This window comes from Heptranchias perlo, chromosome 12 (assembly GCF_035084215.1).
Source record: "Heptranchias perlo isolate sHepPer1 chromosome 12, sHepPer1.hap1, whole genome shotgun sequence".
Taxonomy (NCBI): domain Eukaryota; kingdom Metazoa; phylum Chordata; class Chondrichthyes; order Hexanchiformes; family Hexanchidae; genus Heptranchias; species Heptranchias perlo.
The window spans coordinates 59,531,106-59,554,197 of record NC_090336.1 but is presented as its reverse complement, the minus strand read 5'-3'; the positions used below and the strand labels follow the sequence as shown (position 1 = coordinate 59,554,197).

At 41.4% G+C, this 23,092-nt stretch overlaps 1 protein-coding gene across 1 annotated transcript in view; it reads left to right on the top strand.

Annotated features, from left to right (window-relative positions):
- The window catches only part of elp4 (elongator acetyltransferase complex subunit 4), a 201,724-nt gene extending 178,987 nt beyond the window's left edge, over positions 1-22,737 (top strand). Inside the window, exon 10 of the mRNA XM_067994193.1 lies at positions 22,502-22,737. Within this exon, the coding sequence (XP_067850294.1) occupies positions 22,502-22,633 (132 nt within the window). The 3' untranslated portion in view covers positions 22,634-22,737. The remainder of the gene's footprint in view (positions 1-22,501) is intronic.
- Positions 22,738-23,092: the final 355 nt, after the last annotated feature.

The following is a 23,092-nucleotide window of genomic DNA, read 5'->3' as shown; positions in this document are numbered from 1 at the left end:
ATTATTTGAAGGGAAGTACAAATGCTATTTACCCTTCAACTTACTGAGTTCTAACTTATCACCCCAATAACTTCAATTCGCGTAATCACGTTTTAACTCTTTGGAGATTCCAATAGTATTTCTGCGCAAACATTAAAATAGATTACAGGTGTTAATTTATTCTGTCCTTTCAGTAACTTTAAGTAGTGTTCAAATGTAGAATTTTTGACATTAGAAATATGCAGAAAACAACATAATATGAAGAAATATATCAGCTTCCTAAGTGACTCAGTGAATTTATCCAGTGCAACTGAGGCACATACACCAGGAATGTCGTAGATTTGAATCCTTGTCAGTGTGGATCTCAGAAAGAACAGCAGCAGACGTACCACAATTGGTTTCAGCACCCTTAAACTAAAGAGGGGAATATTGGCCAGAGACGCCCCATTTTACGAACATACGAATTAAGAGCAGGAGTAGGCCATTCGGCTCCTCGAGCCTTCTCTGCCATTTGATAAGATCACGGCTGATCTGATTGTGACCTCAACCCTACTTTCCCGTCTACCTACTATAACCTTTGACTTCCTTGTTAATCAGGAACCTATCTAACTCAGTCTTAAAAAATATTCAATGACTCTACTTCCACTGCTCTTTAGGGAAGGGAGTTCCACAGACTCACGACCCCCAGAAGAAACATTTCTACTCATCTCAGTCTTAAATGGGAGACCCCTTATTTTTAAAGTTTTCTGGTCTCTCCCACAAGGGGAAACATGCTCTCAGCATCTACCCCTTCTAGTCCCCTCAGGATCTTATATGTTTCAATAAGATCACCTCTCGTTCTTCTAAACGCCAGTGTATACAGACCTAACTTGTCCAACCTTTCCTCATAGGATAACCCACTCATCCCAGGAATCAGTCGAGAGAACCTCCTCTGAACCTCCTCCAAAGCAATTATGTCCTTTCTTAAATAAGGAGACCAAAACTACACACGGTATTCTAGATGTGGCCTCACCAATGCCCTGTACAACTGTAGCAAAACATCTCTACTTTTATATTCCATTCCCCTTGCAATAAATGGCAACATTCCATTTGCCTTCCTAATCACTTGCTGTACCTGCATACTAACATTTTGTGATTCATGTACCAGGACACCCAGATCCCTCTACCTCAGAGTTCTGCAATATCTCTCCATTTAAACAATATACTGCTTTTCTATTCCTCCTGCCAAAGTGGACAAGTTCACATTTTCCCACATTATACTCCATCTGCCAATTTTTTGTCCACTCACTTAACCTATCTGTATCCCTTTGCAGACTCCTTATGTCCTCTTCACAACTTACTTTCCTACCTACCTTTGTATCATCAGCAAATTTAGCAACCATGCATTCGGTCCCTTCATCCAAGTCATTGATATAGATTGTAAATAGTTAAGGCCCAAGCACTGATCCCTGTGGCACTCCACTCGTTACATCTTGTCAACCTGAAAATGACCCATTTATGCCTACTCTCTGTTTTCTGTTAGCTAATCAATCCTTTATCCATGCTAATATGTTACCCCCTACACCATGAGCTCTTATTTTGTGTAGTAGCCTTTGATATGGCACCTTGTCAAAAGCCTTCTGGAAATCCAAGTACACCACATCCACAGGATCCCCTTTATCCACGTTGCTTGTTACTTCCTCAAAGAACTCTAATAAATTAGTCAAACAGGATTTCCCTTTCACAAAACCGTGTTGACTCTGCCTGATTAAATTGAGATTTTCTAAGTCCCCTGCTATAACCTCCTTAATAATAGATTCTAGCATTTTCCGTCTGACAGATGTAAAGCTAACTGGCCAGTAGTTTCCTGCTTTTTGTGTCCCTTCTTTCTTGAATAGAGGAATTACATTCGCTATTTTCCAATCTGATGGGACCCTTCCAGAATCTAGGGAGTTTTGGAAAATTAATACCAATGTGTCCACTATCTCTGCAGCCACTCCTTTTAAGACCCAAGGATGAAGTCCATCAAGACCTGGGGACTTGTCAGCTTTTAGTTCTAATATTTTTTTCAGAATCTTTTCCCTGGTGATTGTAAATGTTTTAAGTTCCTCCCTCCCTTTCACCTCTTGATTGACAATTATTTCTGGCATGTTATTTGTATCCTCTACTGTGAAGACAGACACAAAATATCTGTTCAATTCATCTGCCATTTCCTTATTCTCCATTATTAATTCATCAGACTCACTCTCGAGAGGACCAACGCTCACTTTACTTACTCTTTTCCTTTTTAAATACCTGTAGAAACTCTTACTATCTGTTTTTATATTTCTAGCCAGCTTTCTCTTGTCCTCTAATTTCTCCCTCCTTATTATTCTTTTAGTCATTCGTTGCTGTTTTTTATAATCTGACAATAGAGTCATAGAGTTATACAGCACGGATAGAGGCCCTTCGGCCCATCGTGTCCACGCCGGCCATCAAGCCCAGTCTAATCTAATCCCATATTCCAGCATTTGGTCCGTAGCCTTGTATGCTATGGCATTTCAAGTGCTCATCCAAATGCTTCTTGAATGTTGTGAGGGTTCCTGCCTCCACAACCCTCTCAGGCAGTGAGTTCCAGACTCCAACCACCCTCTGGGTGAAAAAGTTCTTTCTCAAATCCCCTCTAAACCTCCCGCCTTTTACCTTGAATCTATGCCCCCTTGTTATAGAACCCTCAACGAAGGGAAAAAGCTCCTTAGTATCCATCCTATCTGTGCCCCTCATAATTTTGTACACCTCAATCATGTCCCCCCTCAGCCTCCTCTGCTCCAAGGAAAACAAACCCAATCTTCCCAGTCTCTCTTCATAGCTGAAGCGCTCCAGCCCTGGTAACATCCTGGTGAATCTCCTCTGCACCCTCTCCAAAGCGATCACATCCTTCCTGTAGTGCGGCGACCAGAACTGCACACAGTACTCCAGCTGTGGCCTAACCAGTGTTTTATACAGCTCCATCATAACCTCCTTGCTCTTATATTCTATGCCTCGGCTAATAAAGGCAAGTATCCCATATGCCTTCTTTACCACCTTATCTACCTGTTCCGCCGCCTTCAGGGATCTGTGAACTTGCACACCAAGATCCCTCTGACCCTCTGTCTTGCCTAGGGTCTTCCCATTCATTGTGTATTCCCTTGCCTTGTTAGTCCCTCCAAAGTGCATCACCTCGCACTTTTCCGGGTTAAATTCCATTTGCCACTGTTCCGCCCATCTGACCAACCCATCTATATCGTCCTGCAGACTGAGGCTATCCTCCTCGCTATTTACCACCCTACCAATTTTTGTATCATCAGCGAACTTACTGATCATACCTTTTACATTCATATCCAAGTCGTTAATGTAGACCACAAACAGCAAGGGCCCCAGCACAGATCCCTGTGGTACCCCACTGGCCACAGGCTTCCAGTCACAAAAACAACCTTCGACCATCACCCTCTGCCTTCTGCCACTAAGCCAGTTTTGTATCCAAAGTGCCAAGGCATCCTGGACTCCATGGGCTCGTACCTTCTTGACCAGTCTCCTGTGCGGGACTTTATCGAAGGCCTTACTGAAATCCATGTATACCACATCCACTGCGTTACCCTCATCCACACGCCTCGTCACCCCCTCAAAAAATTCAATCAAATTAGTCAGACATGATCTTCCCTTGACAAAGCCATGTTGATTATCCCTGATTAATCCTTGCTTCTCCAAGCGGAGACTAATTTTGTCCTTCAGAATTTTTTCCAATAATTTTCCTACCACTGATGTTAGGCTCACTGGCCTGTAGTTCCCCGGTTTTTCCCGACTCCCCTTCTTGAATAATGGTATTACATTAGCGGTTCTCCAGTCCTCTGGCACATCCCCTGTGGCCAGAGAGGTTCTGAATATATGTGTTAGAGCCCCCGCAATCTCCTCCTTTGCCTCACACAGTAGCCTGGGATACATTTCGTCCGGGCCTGGGGATTTATCCATTTTTAGGCCTGCTAAAACCGCCAATACCTCCTCCCGCTCGATGTTAATATGTTCGAGTATATCACAGTCCCCCTGTCGTATTTCTATGTCTATGTCGTCCTTCTCCATAGTGAAAACAGATGCAAAAAATTCATTTAGAACCCCTCCTACATCTGCCGGCTCCACACACACATTGCCATTTTTGTCCCTAATGGGCCCTATTTTTTCCCTAGTTATCCTCTTACCCTTAATATACTTATAAAACATCTTAGGATTTTCCTTTATTTTGCTCGCCAGTGTTTTTTCATGGCCCCTCCTTGATCTCCTAATTTCCTTTTTAAGTATCCCCCTGCACTTTTTGTACTCCTCTAGGGCTTCCTCCGTCTTTAGCCTTTTGTATCTGCCAAAAGCCCTCCTTTTTTTCCTAATCCATTCTCGTATATCCCCTGACATCCAAGGTTCCCTGGAGTTCTTGGAACCACCCTTGACCTTTACGGGAACATGTTGCCATTGTATGGTCTCAATCTCCCTTCTGAAAGACTCCCATTGCTCCGATGCGGATTTTCCTACAAGCAGCTGATCCCAGTCCATTTTGGCCAGATCCTGCCTTATCCTATTAAAATCGGCCTTCTCCCAATTTAGAACCTTTATTTCCGGCCCCTCCCTGTCCTTTTCCATGACCACCTTAAATCTCACTGAACAATCTTCTGACCTGCCACTAATCTTCACGGAATTGTGTGCTTTTTCTTTCAATTTGATACTATCTTTAACTTCCTTAGTTAGCCATGGATGGTACATTCTTCCCCTAGAGTCTTTCTTTCTCACTGGAATGTATCTTTGCTGAATGTAATGAAACACATTTATTGCATTGCTAACAAAAAATTGGGGTGGGGGGGTAATTTTTTTGCTTGTGATAACATTTGAAGGATTGTTGGGCTCCAAGCACTCTTCCAACTGGCACAAGCCTTTACGCAAATTATACTTTTCTTTGAAGCACAATATGAGTTTGTGCCAAAAAGTCTTGGTGTTTCAGCCTGCAGCTGCCAAAACTGATGGTAGTATGGGAGGTCGTTGCCCAGGACTGAATATATTTTCGGAATCATTGAAGTCAACCAATGCCCATCTGCACGAATTGAGACCCCCATGCCTAAGGAACTGGCACCCCATGGGTTAGACTCTCTCAAAGTCACTCTGCAACTGAATCAATGGACTCTGCCCCAGATGACCTTAAATATTGTACAAATAAAGCACTGGCCAATCCCATTCATATATCTATTTTGGTGCTGACTGGTTGCAACTGGCTGTCCCTTATTCAGCTGTGGGTGTACATTGGTATTGATTTGTACCATTATTTCATCACGCTACTTGCTGAGGTAATATTTTTCCTTCAGTACCAACCAGGTGCAGTTTAAAAAGTCCTCTGCACCAGTTGATGCAGAAGGACATGGACGTATGAAATTACCAGCAATGACTGGTGGCAGTGGTTACATAGAGAGTCGAGAGGAGTTTTGTGAAGCACTGACAGTCATGTTGAGGAACTCAGTGGACACTGGGGAGGTTCCAACAGTCAAGTGTAGCTCCATAGTCAAACAAAAGATTATGCAATTTTAATCAAGATAAAGATGATGAAATACAAAGAGGAGAAACTGAGCTAGAGGCAATGTTTTATACAAGAATTTTGTTCTGTGAAAATTCTGAATGATGATCAGAGTGCTGGATAATAGGAGTGCAGATACTGGAAGTTCCTCTGTGTTTGTGTTAATGAATCTATAATTGTTAAATCATCACCTAAATCCATTAAAAATTGTGTATTAGATTTTAAACAAACTTGATAAGTGCTGTCCTCTCATCAGACACCGTCTTCCTTTTCAAAAATGTGCATGCTGGGAATATCCTTGTAAACAAAGATTGACAAAAGACACCAACCATGAGTTTTAAGAAACCTTGAGCTGTGCGATTACTGAAGTGTTTTCCATCTCAGGGTGCCTGAGTTTATAACAGCTGAATGTAGCAGTCGTGTGTCAAGTAGAAAGGAGAAAGAAAGTGAAGCATAAAAATATTTTTTTTAAACTGATCTCCAATACTATCACAAAATGTCTGTGCAAAATTCTGCTTAAAACAGCTTCCTTTTCAAATAAGAAGAAATTCCTGAAAAAACTATTAAACCCTGTTTCTGTGTCACTGAATCTGTAAGAGTTTCAAATGACTTGTGCATTAAGTTTTTTTTAAAAGAAATCCAGAGCAAATACAGACCTAAGATTATTGGCCTGCAAATGAAAGAAGACCACCCTTACCCTTTTACTTGGCAAAGGTAATTCATAAATGCTATTTACAGTTGCTGTTCATTTATTGCCAGTATTTTAGTTGCTACATGTACTAGCTCTTTTTGCTGCTAACACCTTGGGCTAAGAAGAGGCACTTCTTCTGACTTTTGGCAATGCAACAATCTTCACAATTTGGCATAATTTTACTTCATATTTGTGCTCTGGCACTGCCATTTTTCAGTATCACTGCAATTTTGGGGCAAAGGTTTCCTAATGTTACTTACGTTTTTTGGAGGAAGGGGGAAAGATAGATGCCAGGTAGATCATCCTACACCCACATGCCAGTACCCATCCACCCACATTTACAGGCAGAGGAGTTGAATACAGACTGGGTCAGCAGATGGTCAGATGCAGAATTAGGCCATCTAAGCTATGACGTTTGCAGCTAACATGTACCATAGGACTAGTGCTGTCAGTGAAAGCAACTTAAGTTAAAGCGCGCTTAAGTCCTCTTTCTCCATCTCCTCCGAGGCAAGCTATAAATCTATGCTATGGGGATGGTGTCCTGGGATGACACAGAGGGCCGTGCTACCATCTTATTTTGCACTCCTTCCACTCCCTAGCCATCACCCAGAGGTTAAAGTGTTGCACCCACTCCATCACTTGGCCAGACTCATTTTCTTGCCTCCCCATCTATTGTGCCAGCCATTGCATTATATCATGCATTTTTATTATCCGAACCATGTTTACAAAGGATGTATATTCATTTCATACTTAAGTTATACATTATTTTGTCAAACTGCACATTATATAAGTATTAAAGTTCATCTTCCTTCTGTCTGCCTACATCCACTGGCATATAGTCAAGACCTCTGTTCTTAATCCTCTCCTACATATGCTGATAGTAACAGCCAGATCATTTGATGTTGCATCTCTTCCCTGCGTTATCAAGTCAGTGCCCTTTACTCCAATTATCCTGAAGCCACCCCTTTTTTTTTGTCATTCCTGTCCTTTTGACCATTCAGTTTTGTCTATATTGAATTCACTCTCATTTTATAAGACAAGCCATGTTTCAGTGATCGCCATTTTATCATTTCCTTCCACTAATTATGCTTCCAACTCCAACATCTTTTCTGAATATATCTAGTACTGAGATGTAGGCACTGTTAACATTTTTTAAAACATTTGTCTTAATATGATTTAGTTTATTTGTGTTCATAACTACATCTAGGCTGACATTCTGTCTAATATTTTTCTCCCCCTTCATCCATCTACCTTCCTATCTTCCAACCTCTGCTTTTGTATAAATAATATCCTACACCAACCCATCTCCTATCTAATTTAAATGAGACTCAAATCTTTCCTCTGTATTCATAGCCAATCTCTAATCCTGCTCTGTTCAGAACCAGCCTGATTTTGCTCCAAAATAATCCCAATTGCCAACACCATTTGCTTTATGCCAATTGACCAATCGTATATTAGCCTCTGTAATTCTAAACAAGAACTCTTAACCTCTACCAAAGACTGCTTTACAATTCGGCGGATGTATCTTGGTAGCAGGGCAAACAAGCGAGGAGATTTGTGCATTGCAATCTTTCAGCGTAACACCCGGCGTAAATCAGTTGCGCACTAATTTCCTGGGGGTGGGGTGGGGGTAACACATAAGAAATAGGAGCAGGAGAAGGCTATACGGCCCCTCGAGCCTGCTCTGCCATTCAATAAGATCATGCGCAGCACTCTTAAGCCAAAAAGATCCAGGAGCTTCTGGACCGTACTCATTATTTCACACTGCTACTGAACAAGGAACATGATATTTCAAAAATTCCTTGTTTATTAACACCTAAGTAGGGATTACCATAACAGTTAAGCTACTAAAGAGATGATAGAACATAACTACTGTCACAAAATGGGTAATAGTGGCACCAACACTCAGTTCCTACTGAGTGTCTTTATCAAGCATCCCCAGATCAGTATGGCATGCAAGTTAAAGTTTCCTGTCCAGTCCTCTGATGATGTAATGCTGGAGACCACAAAGTTGACTGCTGAAGGAAATGGAAATAGTGCACTGCTGATATTATTTTGATTCTGCACCTCTTTAGCAGCCAGCCTAAATTAAAAAAACACGCAAGAATACACCAGTGTAACATCTCTATTTCTACAGTGATCATTTCTGCAAGTCAGTGACAATTGCTGAATTTTTGACAATTGTATGCTGTACAAATTACATCCTTTTAAGAACTAAGTCAAAACTGCCCAAGCCCATTTCATGTGAAACCCCTTACAACACAAATAGAAAGGGATTTTTTTTTTGGTCAGCTTGACCTCTATTTGAACCTACAGATAAAACAGCAGTTTTCTAATTCATTGTTGTCACCAGCTCCCCTACCTGCTGTTTTTAACATTACAAAAAAAGCATCTCTTTTTATGGGATTTACCTGATTAGGGGGACAATGACTGTCACATCTTCCGGTACATCTCTCACGTTGGATCTTGCCTCCGTTCTACCGCAAGTGTTGGAAAGCCTCTAATGTCTGATGTTGTCCTCTCATAGAAGTGCAGCATTTTCTCTGAGTAAGTACAATATATCTTTCAGGAATTGCAGGATGAACTTTTGAATGTAGATTTAGTTGTGGTTTCTACTAAGCAGCACAAAATTTATTCTGAATGCTAATTTTATTAACCTCATTGACTGTTTCATTAAACATGGTTCATAAAGTCCTAGATTATTGAGCTTCCAGCCAAGCAACCCAAATTTAATTCCCAATTTCAACTGCCAGTCAAGTGCATGCTTCAGGACTATTAAGTTTATCAATGTCACCTGAATCTCATTGGGGAGGGAGAGAAAATGGTTTGGAGATGCGTTCCCCCGCCCACATCTCCCGAATACAACAGATTGTGAATAGCAGAAGAGTAGTTTGTGGAGTTCATAGCTGTTTGGGCGTGTAGTGAATATCCCTCCGTTAATCTATGATGTACAATGGTAGTAGCTAAGGTGTGAGACCGTTTGGTGCAATAGGCCAGCACTTCTTGGTGTTCCCCCAGTTCCATGCATTACTAGTTCAGATTGCCATTTGTTATGAATAAAGATACATTGCTACACATTTGGCAGATGCAGTTTCGTGCCACTGCAGGTGAAAACTCTGCTAGTCTGCATGCTGCAAAAGACAAGATAACAAGTTCCACATCACACAGTGGTACCTTTTCCACTAACTTCAGATGTGATATGCCCCATTACCCCACCACAGTCCTCAAAATCTAGGACAAATCATCTTTTTTTCCTGTCCACACCCCACATTTACCCCAGAACAAAATTTCAGAGCCTAGAACATCAGTGCAGACCTGTCTGTATCTATTCCATCTACCCTCAAACAATAAGTACCACAAGGCTCATCCACTAAAGACCGGAGCTCTCTACCACTACTTTAACCCAGTGTATCCATTAAAGGGCCAATATGTGCTTTGCCATTCCATCTATTTCCTACAAAACTTTAAACTTTTCAGGGTAGCACTCTTTCAAGTTAAATGGATCCCTGTAACTAAAGTAAAGACTTCAAATAATAAACTGTGTCCATAATAGTTAAGCAGACCCGTTTCATAATACATGAAGCAAAGGAATCAGTTACTTTTTTTCTGAGTTTAAAGTAAGATTGTTAATAAGGAAAGCTGTGTGTGTTTAAATGGAAGAGATTTATTGCTAAACTGGAATTTTTAAAGTAAAGCTGCTTGATGCACTTGTATAATTGATTTACTAGAGTATGATCATTTCAATCTGTGGATTATGTGCATAAAGTGTTAATGCAACAAAACTGTTTGTACATGATAAAAATTCTATCCAATCACCCTTCTCTGTCCTGCTAAAGTTCAGTTTACTGGCAAGAAGCTCAGGAATCTTGTCGGCATCCTGTCAAAAATTGTGGAGCTTCAGCATTTCAGTCCAACCTATTAAAACTGAAAGCACCATTTATATGCATTTTCTGTAGTGTTTTGCGCTGCCTTACTGTCTTCACATTACCTCTGGGTAAATGCTAGCTCGGCTGAAAACATTTAAGTTAAGCAGACTGCTAAAGGGCTGTTTGGCAATTTTTTTTATTCACATATCTCCATAACTCGAGCACAGTCCTATGCCCTTTGACCTGCATAACAGAATTTGGCTCTGTACTTTTGGGCTGCCGACCTCCCAAATGGAAGTGCGTGACTACCAGGTACCGGTGTGATTTTTCACTCATGATTACATAAAAAGAAAGAAAGACTTGCATTTATATAGCGCTTTTCACGACCTCAGGACGTCGCAAAGCGCTTTACAGCCAATGAAGTACTTTAAAAGTGCAGTAACTGGTGTAGTGTAGGAAACATGGCAACCATTATGCACACTGCAAGGTCCTACAAACAGCAATGTGATAATCTGTTTTTAGGTGTTGGTTGAGGGATAAATATTGATCAGGACACAGGGGAAAACTTTCCTGCTCTTCTTCGAAATAGTGTCATGGGTCTTTTACGTCCACCTGAGAGGGCAGACGGGGCTTCAGTTTAAGTTCTCATCCAAAGGCGTGTATTGATTTTTTTTTAAACACGCTGAAGTACTCTTTGAGAGCCATGTGAATGCGTAATCAATGCATTGGGTTTTACGTATGCTTCACTGAGTTTCTCCATCAAGGGTTTCCAAGTTCTGACAGTGTACCAACAAACTCCTAAGCATATTGTTCACATCCAGTAACGGACTCAGGTTATTTTTTTTGCATTATTATTTTAACTGCTATTTTATTATTCTCCAGCTACAGTATTGTAAATGGCTTGTCAAAAAAATAGCCTTAAGGGCTATATTAGAATTCCTATTGTTAAAATATAAATGAACTAGCTGTAGCAAATGCACTTCTGTGTAACTAATGGAAAGGTGCAATAAACAGAATGGGAAAAGAAATGCAGTATACAACAGTTGTGCTCAAAGGTTTCTCTTTGTTGACTGCAAGTCACTTACAGTTAAATACAAAATGTTTCCCCTTTGTGCCCTGTGAGCAACACGGCAGCTTCATACTTAATGATTAATATTCTTTTGGTGTACGCGTTTTCTGCGCTCATCAGTGGCGGATCCATCTCTGGAATGGAGCAATTGTCTGCATGGCAGATGGACGCAGGGCTTAAGGACTTTAATGCAAATGGCACTTGATCAGTCTGGAGTTGAGGTGGCCAACCAACCTTACAGCTTTCCTCAAGATCAGCCAGTGCATTGTGACCTTAGTAGCTTCCTGTTTAGCCTCATAGGCTGTGGTTCGCTGATCTCCTTGTCTCACTGTTGTCTTTGGAGTAGGATACTGCCTACTCAGCCTTCATTTTGCTGCCTGGCTGTTAAATGGAACGTGTCCGTGGTACTCGTTACTTGCAGCAATAGATTTCATTATGCTTTCTAGGCAATTCTCTGCCAGGAAGATATATAATCCCAAGTGGGAAAGGTTTGCCTTGTGGTACCTGAAAAGGGGTTAAAATTGTGTGTGGGATTTTTGTTCTCCCATAACACCTTCAGTCCTTGCTGACCCAAATATTGCATTGCATTGCTGTAACCATCTCGGATATTAGGTTGAAATAACCTCATTTCCAGATGCATGAGAAGTATATGGAGTCTGTACACGTCACTTAGGTGTATGATTCCAGCATGACACTTAACTGCACTGGATAAACTTAAATATGCAGCCTTTGAATTCATGGGATTTTGTAATCTAAACTTATTGATGTATGAAACAGGCATTTTAGAGGACCTAAAGAGTTGATGAGCTTAGTGCTTTGGCTTCCGACCAAACTAATTTGACTTAACAAGATGTTAGGGCTGTATTAATAACTTATTCTAAGTGATAATCTGGATGCACCTTTCTCATGATTTCACCGTTGCTTTCTTTCATCTTGCTTTGCTACTGCCCCCACTGTGTAGATGTAAAAGCTCTTCACTTCCAACAAAGATTACTTGAAAGCCAAAGCAGTTATTGTTAATTTATGAAGCTCAGATCTGAGAATATCTGTCAGAAAACTGAGATTAGCAGCATGGATTGTGAAGGCTTTTTCATCGCAGCCTTACAAAATCTGAGAGCATCTTAAAGGATGACTTGTCTTTTGACCGAATGGGTTGGATTCACGTACCATCCAAATTTGTGGTTCTATCCTCGTCCTTAGGGTATTATTTAGGTAAACGTTATGTGGAGAATAACAAGGATTGACTACCTCCTGGGGTGAGGTCCTCTTCATGAAAATGTGGTCATTTTGTTCCACAATGTTTAAACATTTGCTCCCATTTATTTTATTTTCTCCTTCTCTTTGTAAATCCCTCCAGCTTAGGGTGGGGTGAGACTAGGGTCCAATCCCACTTTTTGGAATGCTATGAAAACTTTCCTCCCCTCGTTTTTTTTATGTCAGCCATAGAATATGTGGACTGACAATGGAGAAGGCCTCATTTAATGTAAATTTTACCACACAAAATACAAAATTGCATTTACCATTGGATGTTGGAATTGCACTGAGGAGAAGGACATTTTGATTTTAACAGATGTTAACATCTCCTAGCTGGGGTCTGCCCAGTCATCAAATGAATTCCTGCTAGAGTCCTATTTACCTATAGTTTACATGTCCTGTTACATCTCATTAACATGAAAACTATAGGAGAATGGAGTCTGTAACTTGCGGAAATAGGATTCAACAAGATGGTAATATCATTATAGCCTCTGGAGGAAAACAATTTTTATAGGATGGGACAGGAAAATGCAAATGACAGTGAAAGGACATGCAAACAAGTGCTTCCATGAGTTTAATTTAGTGTGTGCTATATACTGACTGGATAAAATGATGTCTATTATTTATGAATATGTATCTACATATATTACATATTTAGCCATAGGTGTCATAAAGGAAGATAACTACACACTTCTAAGTGTTTCTTGGTTACCTGACGGTGTCAGTTGTGGCTCAGTTGGCAGCACTCTCGCCTCTGAGTCAGAAGGTCGTGGGTTCATAGTCCCACTCCAGAGACTTGAGCACCAAAATCTAGGCTGACACTCCAGTGCAGCACTGATAAAACAGATTATCTGGTCATTATCAAATTGCTGTTTATGGGACCTTGCTGTGCGCAAATTGGCTGCTGCATTTCCTACATTACAACAGTGACTACACTTCAAAAATACTTAATTGGTTGTAAAGCGCTTTGGGATGTCGTGAGATCGTGAAAAGTGCTATATGCATGCATGTCTTTCTTTCTCTCTTTCTCTGGTTGCCCTGTTCTGATATCCTATATTCAATATGAACAGATTGAGTGGCTCATACTAAGAGCTTGTCTCATGTCCTTTCAGGAGCATCTATTATTCAGGCGTTAAGTATCCAGTGATAGAGTGCAGGCCCATTCCCAGCAGGGACCCCAACAGCATGTAGACTTTGGAATTGCTGGATAGAGGCAGGCTGGAAGTATTATCCACAGTCCTGTGATATAATAAATGGGGACAGTAAATTATAGGCCACACTCTCTATTTTTAATGGGGGGAAAGAAATGAGCCACATTTGAACATTTCTGTTACGTTCTAGATTGCTCAAAATGTTTATCCATAATGTTTGCTGTATTTCATAATATTAAACGCCTACCCTCAAATTTTGATCTTTGCATTTTTTGCTCATCTCAATTATTTCCAATTTAAACCCTGGCTGCTGTTCACAATGCATTCTTATCACAAGATCGATGTGAATGAAAAAAGCCATTTGGCACATGTTAGCTCATCCATCCAATAAGATCATACAGTCCACCATCATAACATCCAACTATTTCTTAAATAATTCCAGGGTTTTTGGTTTCACCAGAAGTCCATTGCATGTACTAATCACTCTGTGAAGAAAAACTTCCTGACATTAGTTCTAAAATTGCATTTTACTTTTTTGAGCCCGTGTCCCTTTCTCCTATTGGCATTGTTTAGTTTGAAGTAGTGTTCCAGATCTGTCTTGTCTATACTATTATCCTATATGCCTCTGTAATGTCACCTCCTTTCTAGGCTGAACTTTTTCTGTTTATGCAATACGTACATTTTTGTGTAACTTGATAACACTTACTATGGATCACTGCAGCGTACTTATTCTCTGCAAAATATGTTATAGTCCTTGTTTAGAGGTTTGCAGTCAGGACCTACCAAGGATGATGTACGTCCAGAAAAAATGCAGAATCTCGCCATTGAAAAGTATTTAGATCAGGAAAGAACCCAATAAGTAGGATTGGATTTTGGGGCTATTTGAAATCTTTCACAGCCCAATTTTTGTCTCATTACCTGATTTGTATCAGGCACAATCCCACTCCATCCCTTCTTTAGTGAGTACTAACGCAAAAATATTAAACATGTAAGCTGAAGCAGGAGAGTATTGACCTCATTAAAGGGTTACAAGTTCATGTATTATGCTTAATTAATTTTCCAAATTAAACCAAGGCGGTACTAACGCTTACAAGAACATGCATTGGCCAGGTTCTAGAATTCATACAATTTCTAGAACTTAACATACCCCTACGTGGACTTGAACCAGGTTTTATAAGTCTAGTTTACTTATATTCTGTTGCATAACGCAGCAGTTTTATAGAGGATAATCCATTGGCAGGGGTGTACTACTAAGCAGTATCACATTTGAGGGGTTGAGATGGTGACACAAATCATGACCTTCAACCATGTAGTGTGTTATATCCTTTAAAAAGACCTGAGGTGTATATTTATGGGTTTTTTTTCAAATGTGTAATTTATCCCCAGCTCTTAAAGTATTTTCCACTTATTGTGCATAATTGTAGAACTTGTAAACTGAGACACCTATAAATTTATTGGTGTTAGCAAGGCACCTTTTGTGCTCAAACTTTTATGCTTTAGAATTGCTGGGAGGAAGCAGCCTCAAGGCAGACATTTTGTCTAAAGCTTCTCCTTCAGTGACATCATGATGTGGAGATGCCGGTGATGGACTGGGGTGGACAAATGTGAGGAATCTTACAACACCAGGTCATAGTCCAACAGTTTTATTTGAAAATCACAAGCTTTCGGAAATTATCTCCTTCGTCAGGTGAGTGAGTGAATGAGAGGTTCTCAAATCGCATATCTTATATTAGGCTGGGAATCAAAGGTGTCGTTGGTGTTCAGACAGGTTAGCCACGGAAAACAGTATGTCCCAGTATACTGAATACACAAGGGTCAAATTACACAGACAAGGAGAGAAAGAGACCCGAAAGGCAGAGAGAGAGAGAATGTCCAGTTATATTAAAAACAGATAACTTTTTTTTTTCCCTGCTGGTGGGGTTACATGTAGCGTGACATGAACCCAAGATCCCGGTTGAGGCCGTCCTCATGGGTGCATAACTTGGCTATCAATTTCTGCTCGACGATTTTGCGTTGTCGTGTGTCTCGAAGGCCGCCTTGGAGAACGCTTACCCGAAGATCGGTGGCTGAATGTCCTTGACTGCTGAAGTGTTCCCCGACTGGGAGGAAACCCTCCTGTCTGGCGATTGTTGCACGGTGTCCGTTCATCTGTTGTCGCAGTGTCTGCATGGTCTCACCAATGTACCATGCTCCGGGGCATCCTTTCCTGCAACGTATGAGGTAGACAATGTTGGCCGAGTCACAGGAGTATGAACCATGTACCTGGTGGGTGGTGTCCTCTCGTGTGATGGTGGTATCTGTGTCGATGATCTGGCATGTCTTGCAGAGGTTGCCGTGGCAGGGTTGTGTGGTGTCGTGGACGCTGTTCTCCTGAAAGCTGGGTAATTTGCTGCGAACGATGGTCTGTTTGAGGTTGGGTGGCTGTTTAAAGGCGAGTAGTGGAGGCGTGGGGATGGCCTTAGCGAGGTGTTCATCGTCATCGATGACATGTTGAAGGCTGCGGAGAACATGGCGTAGTTTCTCCGCTCCGGGGAAGTACTGGACGACGAAGGGTACTCTGTTGGTTGCGTCCCGTGTTTGTCTTCTGAGGAGGTCTATGCGATTCTTCGCTGTGGCCCGTCGGAACTGTCGATCGACAAGTCGAGCGTCTTTCAGCGTCTGTAGGTGTCCATCGCGTTCCTCCTCGTCTGAGCAGATCCTGTGTATTCGCAGGGCCTGTCCATAGGGGATGGCCTCTTTGACGTGGTTAGGGTAGAAGCTGGAAAAGTGGAGCATCGTGTGGTTGTCCGTGGGCTTGCGGTAGAGTGAGGTGCTGAGGTCTTTGGAGATTTGTGTGTCCAAGAAAGAAACCGATTCTGAGGAGTAGTCCATGGTGAGTTTGATGGTGGGATGGAACTTGTTGATGTTATCGTGTAGTCTCTTCAGTGATTCTTCGCCGTGGGTCCATAGGAAGAAAATGTCGTCGATGTATCTGGTGTATAGCGTTGGTTGGAGGTCCTGTGCAGTGAAGAAGTCGTGCTCGAACTTGTGCATGAAAATGTTGGCGTATTGGGGTGCGAATTTGGTCCCCATGGCTGTTCCGTGTGTTTGGGTAAAGAACTGGTTATCGAAGGTGAAGACATTGTGATCCAGTGACATCATGAACAGGGCAGTGAATTGTCCAAAGTACCCCCCATTTGTGATGTCACTGACATGTCGCAGGAGGGGACATGATATTCAAAATGTTGACTTCCAGGCTGTAACCAGTAGCTCCATAGTATAAAATAAGACAAGAGGAGGCGATTGAGAAGACCCTGATGTCTCTTCATAACATTGAGGATTATGTGCCAGTTTAGTGGAGTGTACTTCTGCTTTAAATCTGCCTGGATTAGTGACTGCTGCTGAGAGGGCAGGTGGATGGCATGAATGATAGGAGATCTCTACCATACCCCTTTTTTTGGCTGGCTACCAGGAGTCATGAGTGACTGCCCAGGCAGGCTATCCCTGTCTGGTTTTTTTTTCCCTCCCTCCTATAGGAAGCTGACATAAACCTCGACCTGGTGCATGCCATCCTAACATGGCCGAGATTGAGCACCGAGCAGAGTGGAGGATCAGATGTGTCAACCCAATTCAAGAGTCAGTGACTAATACCTCAAGTGTCTCCTTATAATATGTACTGGTGGAATTTGAGAGCCTGGATTTTGGATTTAGGCAAATTTCTGCTTTTTTTTAATAAATACCAGCGGCAGATATCAAGCTCCTGCGAGTGAACCGTGTGATTTGAGCTGAAGTGTGATTGGAACATACGAGCTGACCAACTGTGATATTGGATTTTGGTTTGCTGCATGTTAGAGGGGGATACACTGTGTGTACACGCTGCAGTAAGCTAGTAATGAGATATGGAAATAATATTGATAAGTTTAAGGTGATGTGTGTCCTCCTGCCACACCAGAAGAGTAAAAGAATAGTTTTCAACTTGTGCCCTGAAGCTTGAAGTCAAGTTATCTTGAAGATATCCACTTGTCAAATTGCTCCCCCCCTGTTTTTTGTAAACAGAAAATGCTTGGAACTTAGACAATAAGAACATGACAGAATGCTTTCATTGAACATGAGATAAAAATCAATGTTTAGGCAGGAGCATTCCTTCATTTGTGGTGCTTAGGGGAAGCTCAGAAAGATCAAGTATATTCATTGGATTCCCCCACTAATTACAGGCCTGTTTAGGCCTTAGGAAGAGAGTAATGTGGCATATTATTCCACCAGTGCCAGGGGCCACAAACCTGATCAGGTCAATGAATAGTTCTTAACCCTTGTAACACTTTTTATTATTGCATTCAACTAGCAATCTAGGGAGTAAACTTCTTGTTCCCTGTTGAAGGTGTTAGGCGATTATAAGGAGCATTCTGTGCAGGTGTGGAAGAGTGAAGCAACAGGCACTGCTTTTGCAGTTAGCTGGAAAGCATGGATTCTTTCCGCTACATATATAAAGATGTACCACAGATACAAGTTTGAGCTGGTACCTGTTTAAAGCCATGTGGACCTGAGTTATACTGTATGTTCCATATCCGTCTGTGGCCAAGGAAAACGAAACTCTGCAGATGTGTGCTTGCTGAAAACATTTTACATCTATGCATGGGTAGTATAAATGACCTATAACATTACTGCAATTTAAAAAGTGTAAATGTCTTCATAGTTTATATCAACATTGTTACTAGGTTTGAAGTGGATTTTTTTAATGCTATGTTCACTTTTAGAGCTGTATCTTCTACAGAGCGTATGAGCCATATAGCGTGACTGTGAAGTACTGGCTGTGACAGGGCTATCACTGGTCGAAGTGGTAGTGGCAGCAATTTCAGTTAATTAATATCACTAAAGAGGAGCATTGGTTCAACTGTGCTTTTTTTTTCCCCAAAAGGGTGTTGGTACCAACAGTCTAAATGGAACCTAATGATAACACTGACCTTATTGTAAGAACTACAAGTTGTTTTAAAAGTAAGGTGGATTGAAAAAAAAGCCTAAATGTCAGCTTGGCTCAGTTGTGAGCACTCCTGTCTCTGTGTCTGAAGGTTGTGGGTTCAAGCCCTACTCTAGGTCTTGAACTCATGATATTGGCTGACACTTCAGTGTATTACTGAGGGATTGTTGCAGACGACGTTTTGGATAAGATGTTAAACCAAGGCCCTGTCTGCCAGTCTAGGCATTCCAGTGGGCAGTAAAGATCCTATGGCACTATTCGAGGAGGAGGAAGACATGGTCTCCTGATCAACATTCCTCCCCCAACCAACATCACCAAAAAACAATTAACTGGTCATTCATCTCATTGCTGTTGTTGGGCTTTGTTTTGTGCAAATGGCCACTATGTTTGCCCAGAAAACAGTCGCTGCACTTCAAAGTAATTCATTCTTTGGATAACACTTTGGGATGTTTCTCAGTGATATGAGAAGGTGCAAGTGTTTATGTTCTCTTTTACAAAGTCACATCCTCAAGCCAGGATGAAACTGGGGCTTAAAATAATGTATGATCTTATTAAATTCTCCATTGCAAGAAACCTTTAACATTTTTGATATCAAGTAAATACGACTATTTACCAATGTAACCTTATTAGGTTTTGACCATATTGTGCCTTTAAGGTAAGGTAGCATCTGTTTAGTTAATTATTTACTGATGGAAAAAGGTAGAAATTTTATAGGTTTATGGGTTCTGTTTACAATGGTTGTTGGAAAAGGTACTAGAATTTAAACAAGTGAGACATCAAAATACTTGCAGAGCTAGGTAGATGAGCAAAACTTACACGTGCATTGGTTGGAACATTGTATGAAGTGGAACATCTACAATATTTGGTGATGCAATATTTTTTGAATGTGGTTCCATTTTTTTTTAATTGCGCATTCTCTTCCTGCCCCCGCACCGTTACCTCAGGAGTCCCCTAAGGATCTAACCTTGGCCCCTCGTCGCCACTTACAAGCTGCCCCGTGGCAACTTCATCCACAGACATGGGGTCAGTTTCCATGTGTACACTGACAACACCTACCTCTATCTCTCCTCCACCTCTCTCGACCCCTCCTGTGGCTCCATGTTGTCAGACTAATTGTCTAATATCCATTTGTGACTGAGCCCCACAATTTCCTTCAGTTAAACATTGAGATGACTGAAGCCATTGTCTTCTGTCCCTGCATCAAACTCCTTACTCTTGCCACCAATTCCATCCCCTTCCCCAGCCATTGTCTCAGGCTGAGCCAGACTGTTCACAACCTCAGTGTCCTGTTCTTCCTCAGGTTGAGCTTCCGACCCCATATACACTCCATCACAAAAACTGCCCATTTTCATTCCGGAACATCACCTGCCTCAGCCCACCTGCCACTGAAAGCCTCATCTACGCCTTTATTCGACTATTCCAATGCTCTCTTGGCTGGCCTCCCATCCTCCACCCTCTGTAAATTTCAGCTCATCCTATCCCACACCAGATCCCACTTGGCCATCACCCCTGTCCTTGCCTCCCAGTCTCCCAACGCCGCCAATTTAAAATTCTCATTCTCATGTTTAAATCCCTTCATTGCATCACCTCTCCCTATCGCTGTTACCTCCCACAACCCTGCCCCACCCCCTCCCCCTCAAAGTCTCCATACCTCTGCATCTGGCCTTTTGCGCAACCCCTTCTTTTCACTCCACCAGTAATGGCGGTGCCTTTAGCCCTTCATGCCCCACGCTCCCTGCCTAAACCCCTCTGCTTCCCTTTCCTTCTTTAAGATCCTCCTTAAAACCCACCTCTTTGACCAAGCTTTTGTCACCTATTCTAATACAATCCCCACCGATTTATAGCGGGCAGTTTGGTGTTTACACGATTTATAAGGGGCGGACAGTAAAACCAATCCACAATTCATTATATAAAAACTGATCACCAGTGCCTCATGTCTCAGTGGAACATGTACAGTTTAAACCAAGCAAACTTAAAAGACCAATGTAATTTCATTCATCTTCATGCATCCTATTACAGGCCAAATCAAGTGACTTCAGCATATGTGCTCCCGTCTACAAGCAGCGGTCCTGCGTTTGTAACGTGCGAGGTTCTAATGATTCTTTTAGGTACTTTAATTCCCGATATCTTTGTTTCTGCGACCAGGCAACTCCAATTTAACTCGGCACTGTTTCACAGAAATCCCCAGTGCATAAAAATGAACATCACACAGTTAGGAGGAGTGTTGTGAAGTGGTGTGTAAATCAGTAAGTACAGGGAATTAATGAGGTGCAAACAACTTATTGAACTTCCCGAAATAGCCGGTGTGCTTAATATGTTTTAAGCACGCCTTTGTAATTGACGCCTATGATACTGGTAAATGGTTAGTGTCATTTGTCCGATATAAGCGGCTAGCCACGATAAGTGTGGATGATGTAAGTGGCGGGGACTGTATCTCCTTTTTTGGTTCGGTGACCATTATTTTCTGATTACGCCTCTGTGAAGCGCCTTAGGACATCTTTCTATGTTAAAGGCACTATATAAATACAAGTCGTCGTGTAGTTCACATCCAAGATTTTTCAAATGTTATAAATCTTTGGTTTTTTCTGTGACAGTCCAGTTGGTAAAAAATAATGATCCATTACTGATCATCTCTGGAAACGATCTGAAATGCACTAGTGGATAATTAACTTTCTCAGTTCATGGGATTTGAAAACCGGCACAATGTAGACTTTGGGGGTTCGAATCTGGACAGAATAAATTTTGGGAAGGTGGAGGAAGTTCCCAGATACAGTACAACAAAGTGTTAGGCATAAGTTCGCATCTACGACTTCCCATATGGAGAGTTTGTTTCTCACTTATGCCACTGGGGAAGAGGTAAAGTCATTCCCTAAACAGGGAAGAAGGAAGATTGATAGGTGACTCACTATGGGACCCTCCCTTGCACTGCCTACCACTTACTACAGAACTGCATTGGCAGAGGCCTGGGACTACGTCATCTGCCAGTCCTCTCAGCCGGGGAATAGTGTGTGACACAAGGGACTTAAATGAGTGTATGTTATAAATATGAAATGACTTTAATTGCTGCATACACTGTTACACAGCGTAAAGTTTTCATGCACATCTGTGAGCAACGGTTTTAAAATGATTATGAACCTATCATATGATTAACCTGATAAGATCTGATAAGTAACAAGATTGCATTAATGCATTTTGTAGCCTTGGCAGATCGTTCCATGACGTTGCAGACTGTTCTGCAACTTCATTCACAGTGTCAGCTGTGGATCAGTTGGTAACACTCTTGCCTCTGAATCAGAAGGTTATGGTTTCACGTCCTCTTGAGCACACAATCCATGCTGACACTTCAGTGCAATACTGAAGGAGTGCTGCTTTGTCGGATGAGATGTTAAACCGAGGCCCCGTCTGCCCCCTCAGGTGGTCGTAAAAGATCCCACAGCATTATTCAAAGAAGAACAAGGGAGTTCTCCTGGTGTCCCTCAACCAACAGTTCATTCTGTTTGTGGGAGCTCGCTGTCGCAAATTGGCTGTCATGTTTTTCTACATTACAACAGTGACTACACTTCAAAAGTACTTCATTGGTTGGGATAAAGCAAGTTGGGATGTCGTGAGGTATGAAAGGCTTCATATAAATGCAAGCCTTTCTTCTTCATTAAAAAGAGGGAGAATGGCTAACAGTCCATTAAAAAAATAAAAGCTATACTAATGCAGTTATACAGCCTGCATTTACAATATCCCAACACAGAGTCCATCGGATGTGTCTTTTTTTATGTGATTAAACCTTCTCACAAAGTACTGTTGTTTTTGTTGTATGAAGTCACCTTTCCCAGAAATAAAGCGCTTGTATAGATTTTTCTTAGCAATATATATAATTTGTTTTATTATTCTGAATTGTTCTTCAAAATAAAAATCCTAACACATTTGAATTTTCTTTTTTTTTTCTCTCTCTCTTTCCCCTTCACCTCCGCCCCCCCCCCCCTTACATATCCCTTTAACAGAGACTGCATTTGCCTCCAGACCTGTCAGACACAGTGAGCCGATCAAGCAAACAAGATGTGGCAGAATCAGCCAAACTGCTGAGCTCAGGATGTGGTGGTGCAGCCAGGGGCAAGAAGCACCTGGACTTTTAGTGACTTTTATTTAACCATTTCACTCTGAATTCTCATCATCTGTAAAGTGTGATTATGAATCATTGGTGTATACACAAAAGCAATAAATATTATTGTCTGTTTAACTAATGGGTAAGAGTGTAAATTATTCAACAAAAATAGAAACAAAAAGCCTGGGTATCTTTTGGAATCAGGTTTGTGCTGCCTTGTAATTGGCACATATGCTGTGTGAAAATGAGTTGACCATATAATGGAACTTTGTAAAATATAATTTCCTGCTAGGATACCTTTTTATTTACAAAAACAAATCAAAATTAGGCCATAAAAATGTTTATTTCTGGTCAGAGGAATGGAGAAAATAACCAAGGGAGCAAAGTTACATTTGTTGAATTATCTTTACAAGAATACACATTGCTTCTCCCTCCCTATGTGCATTTTGAAGATACGCGGTTGTCACCTTTTACCCACGTAGCAAATGTA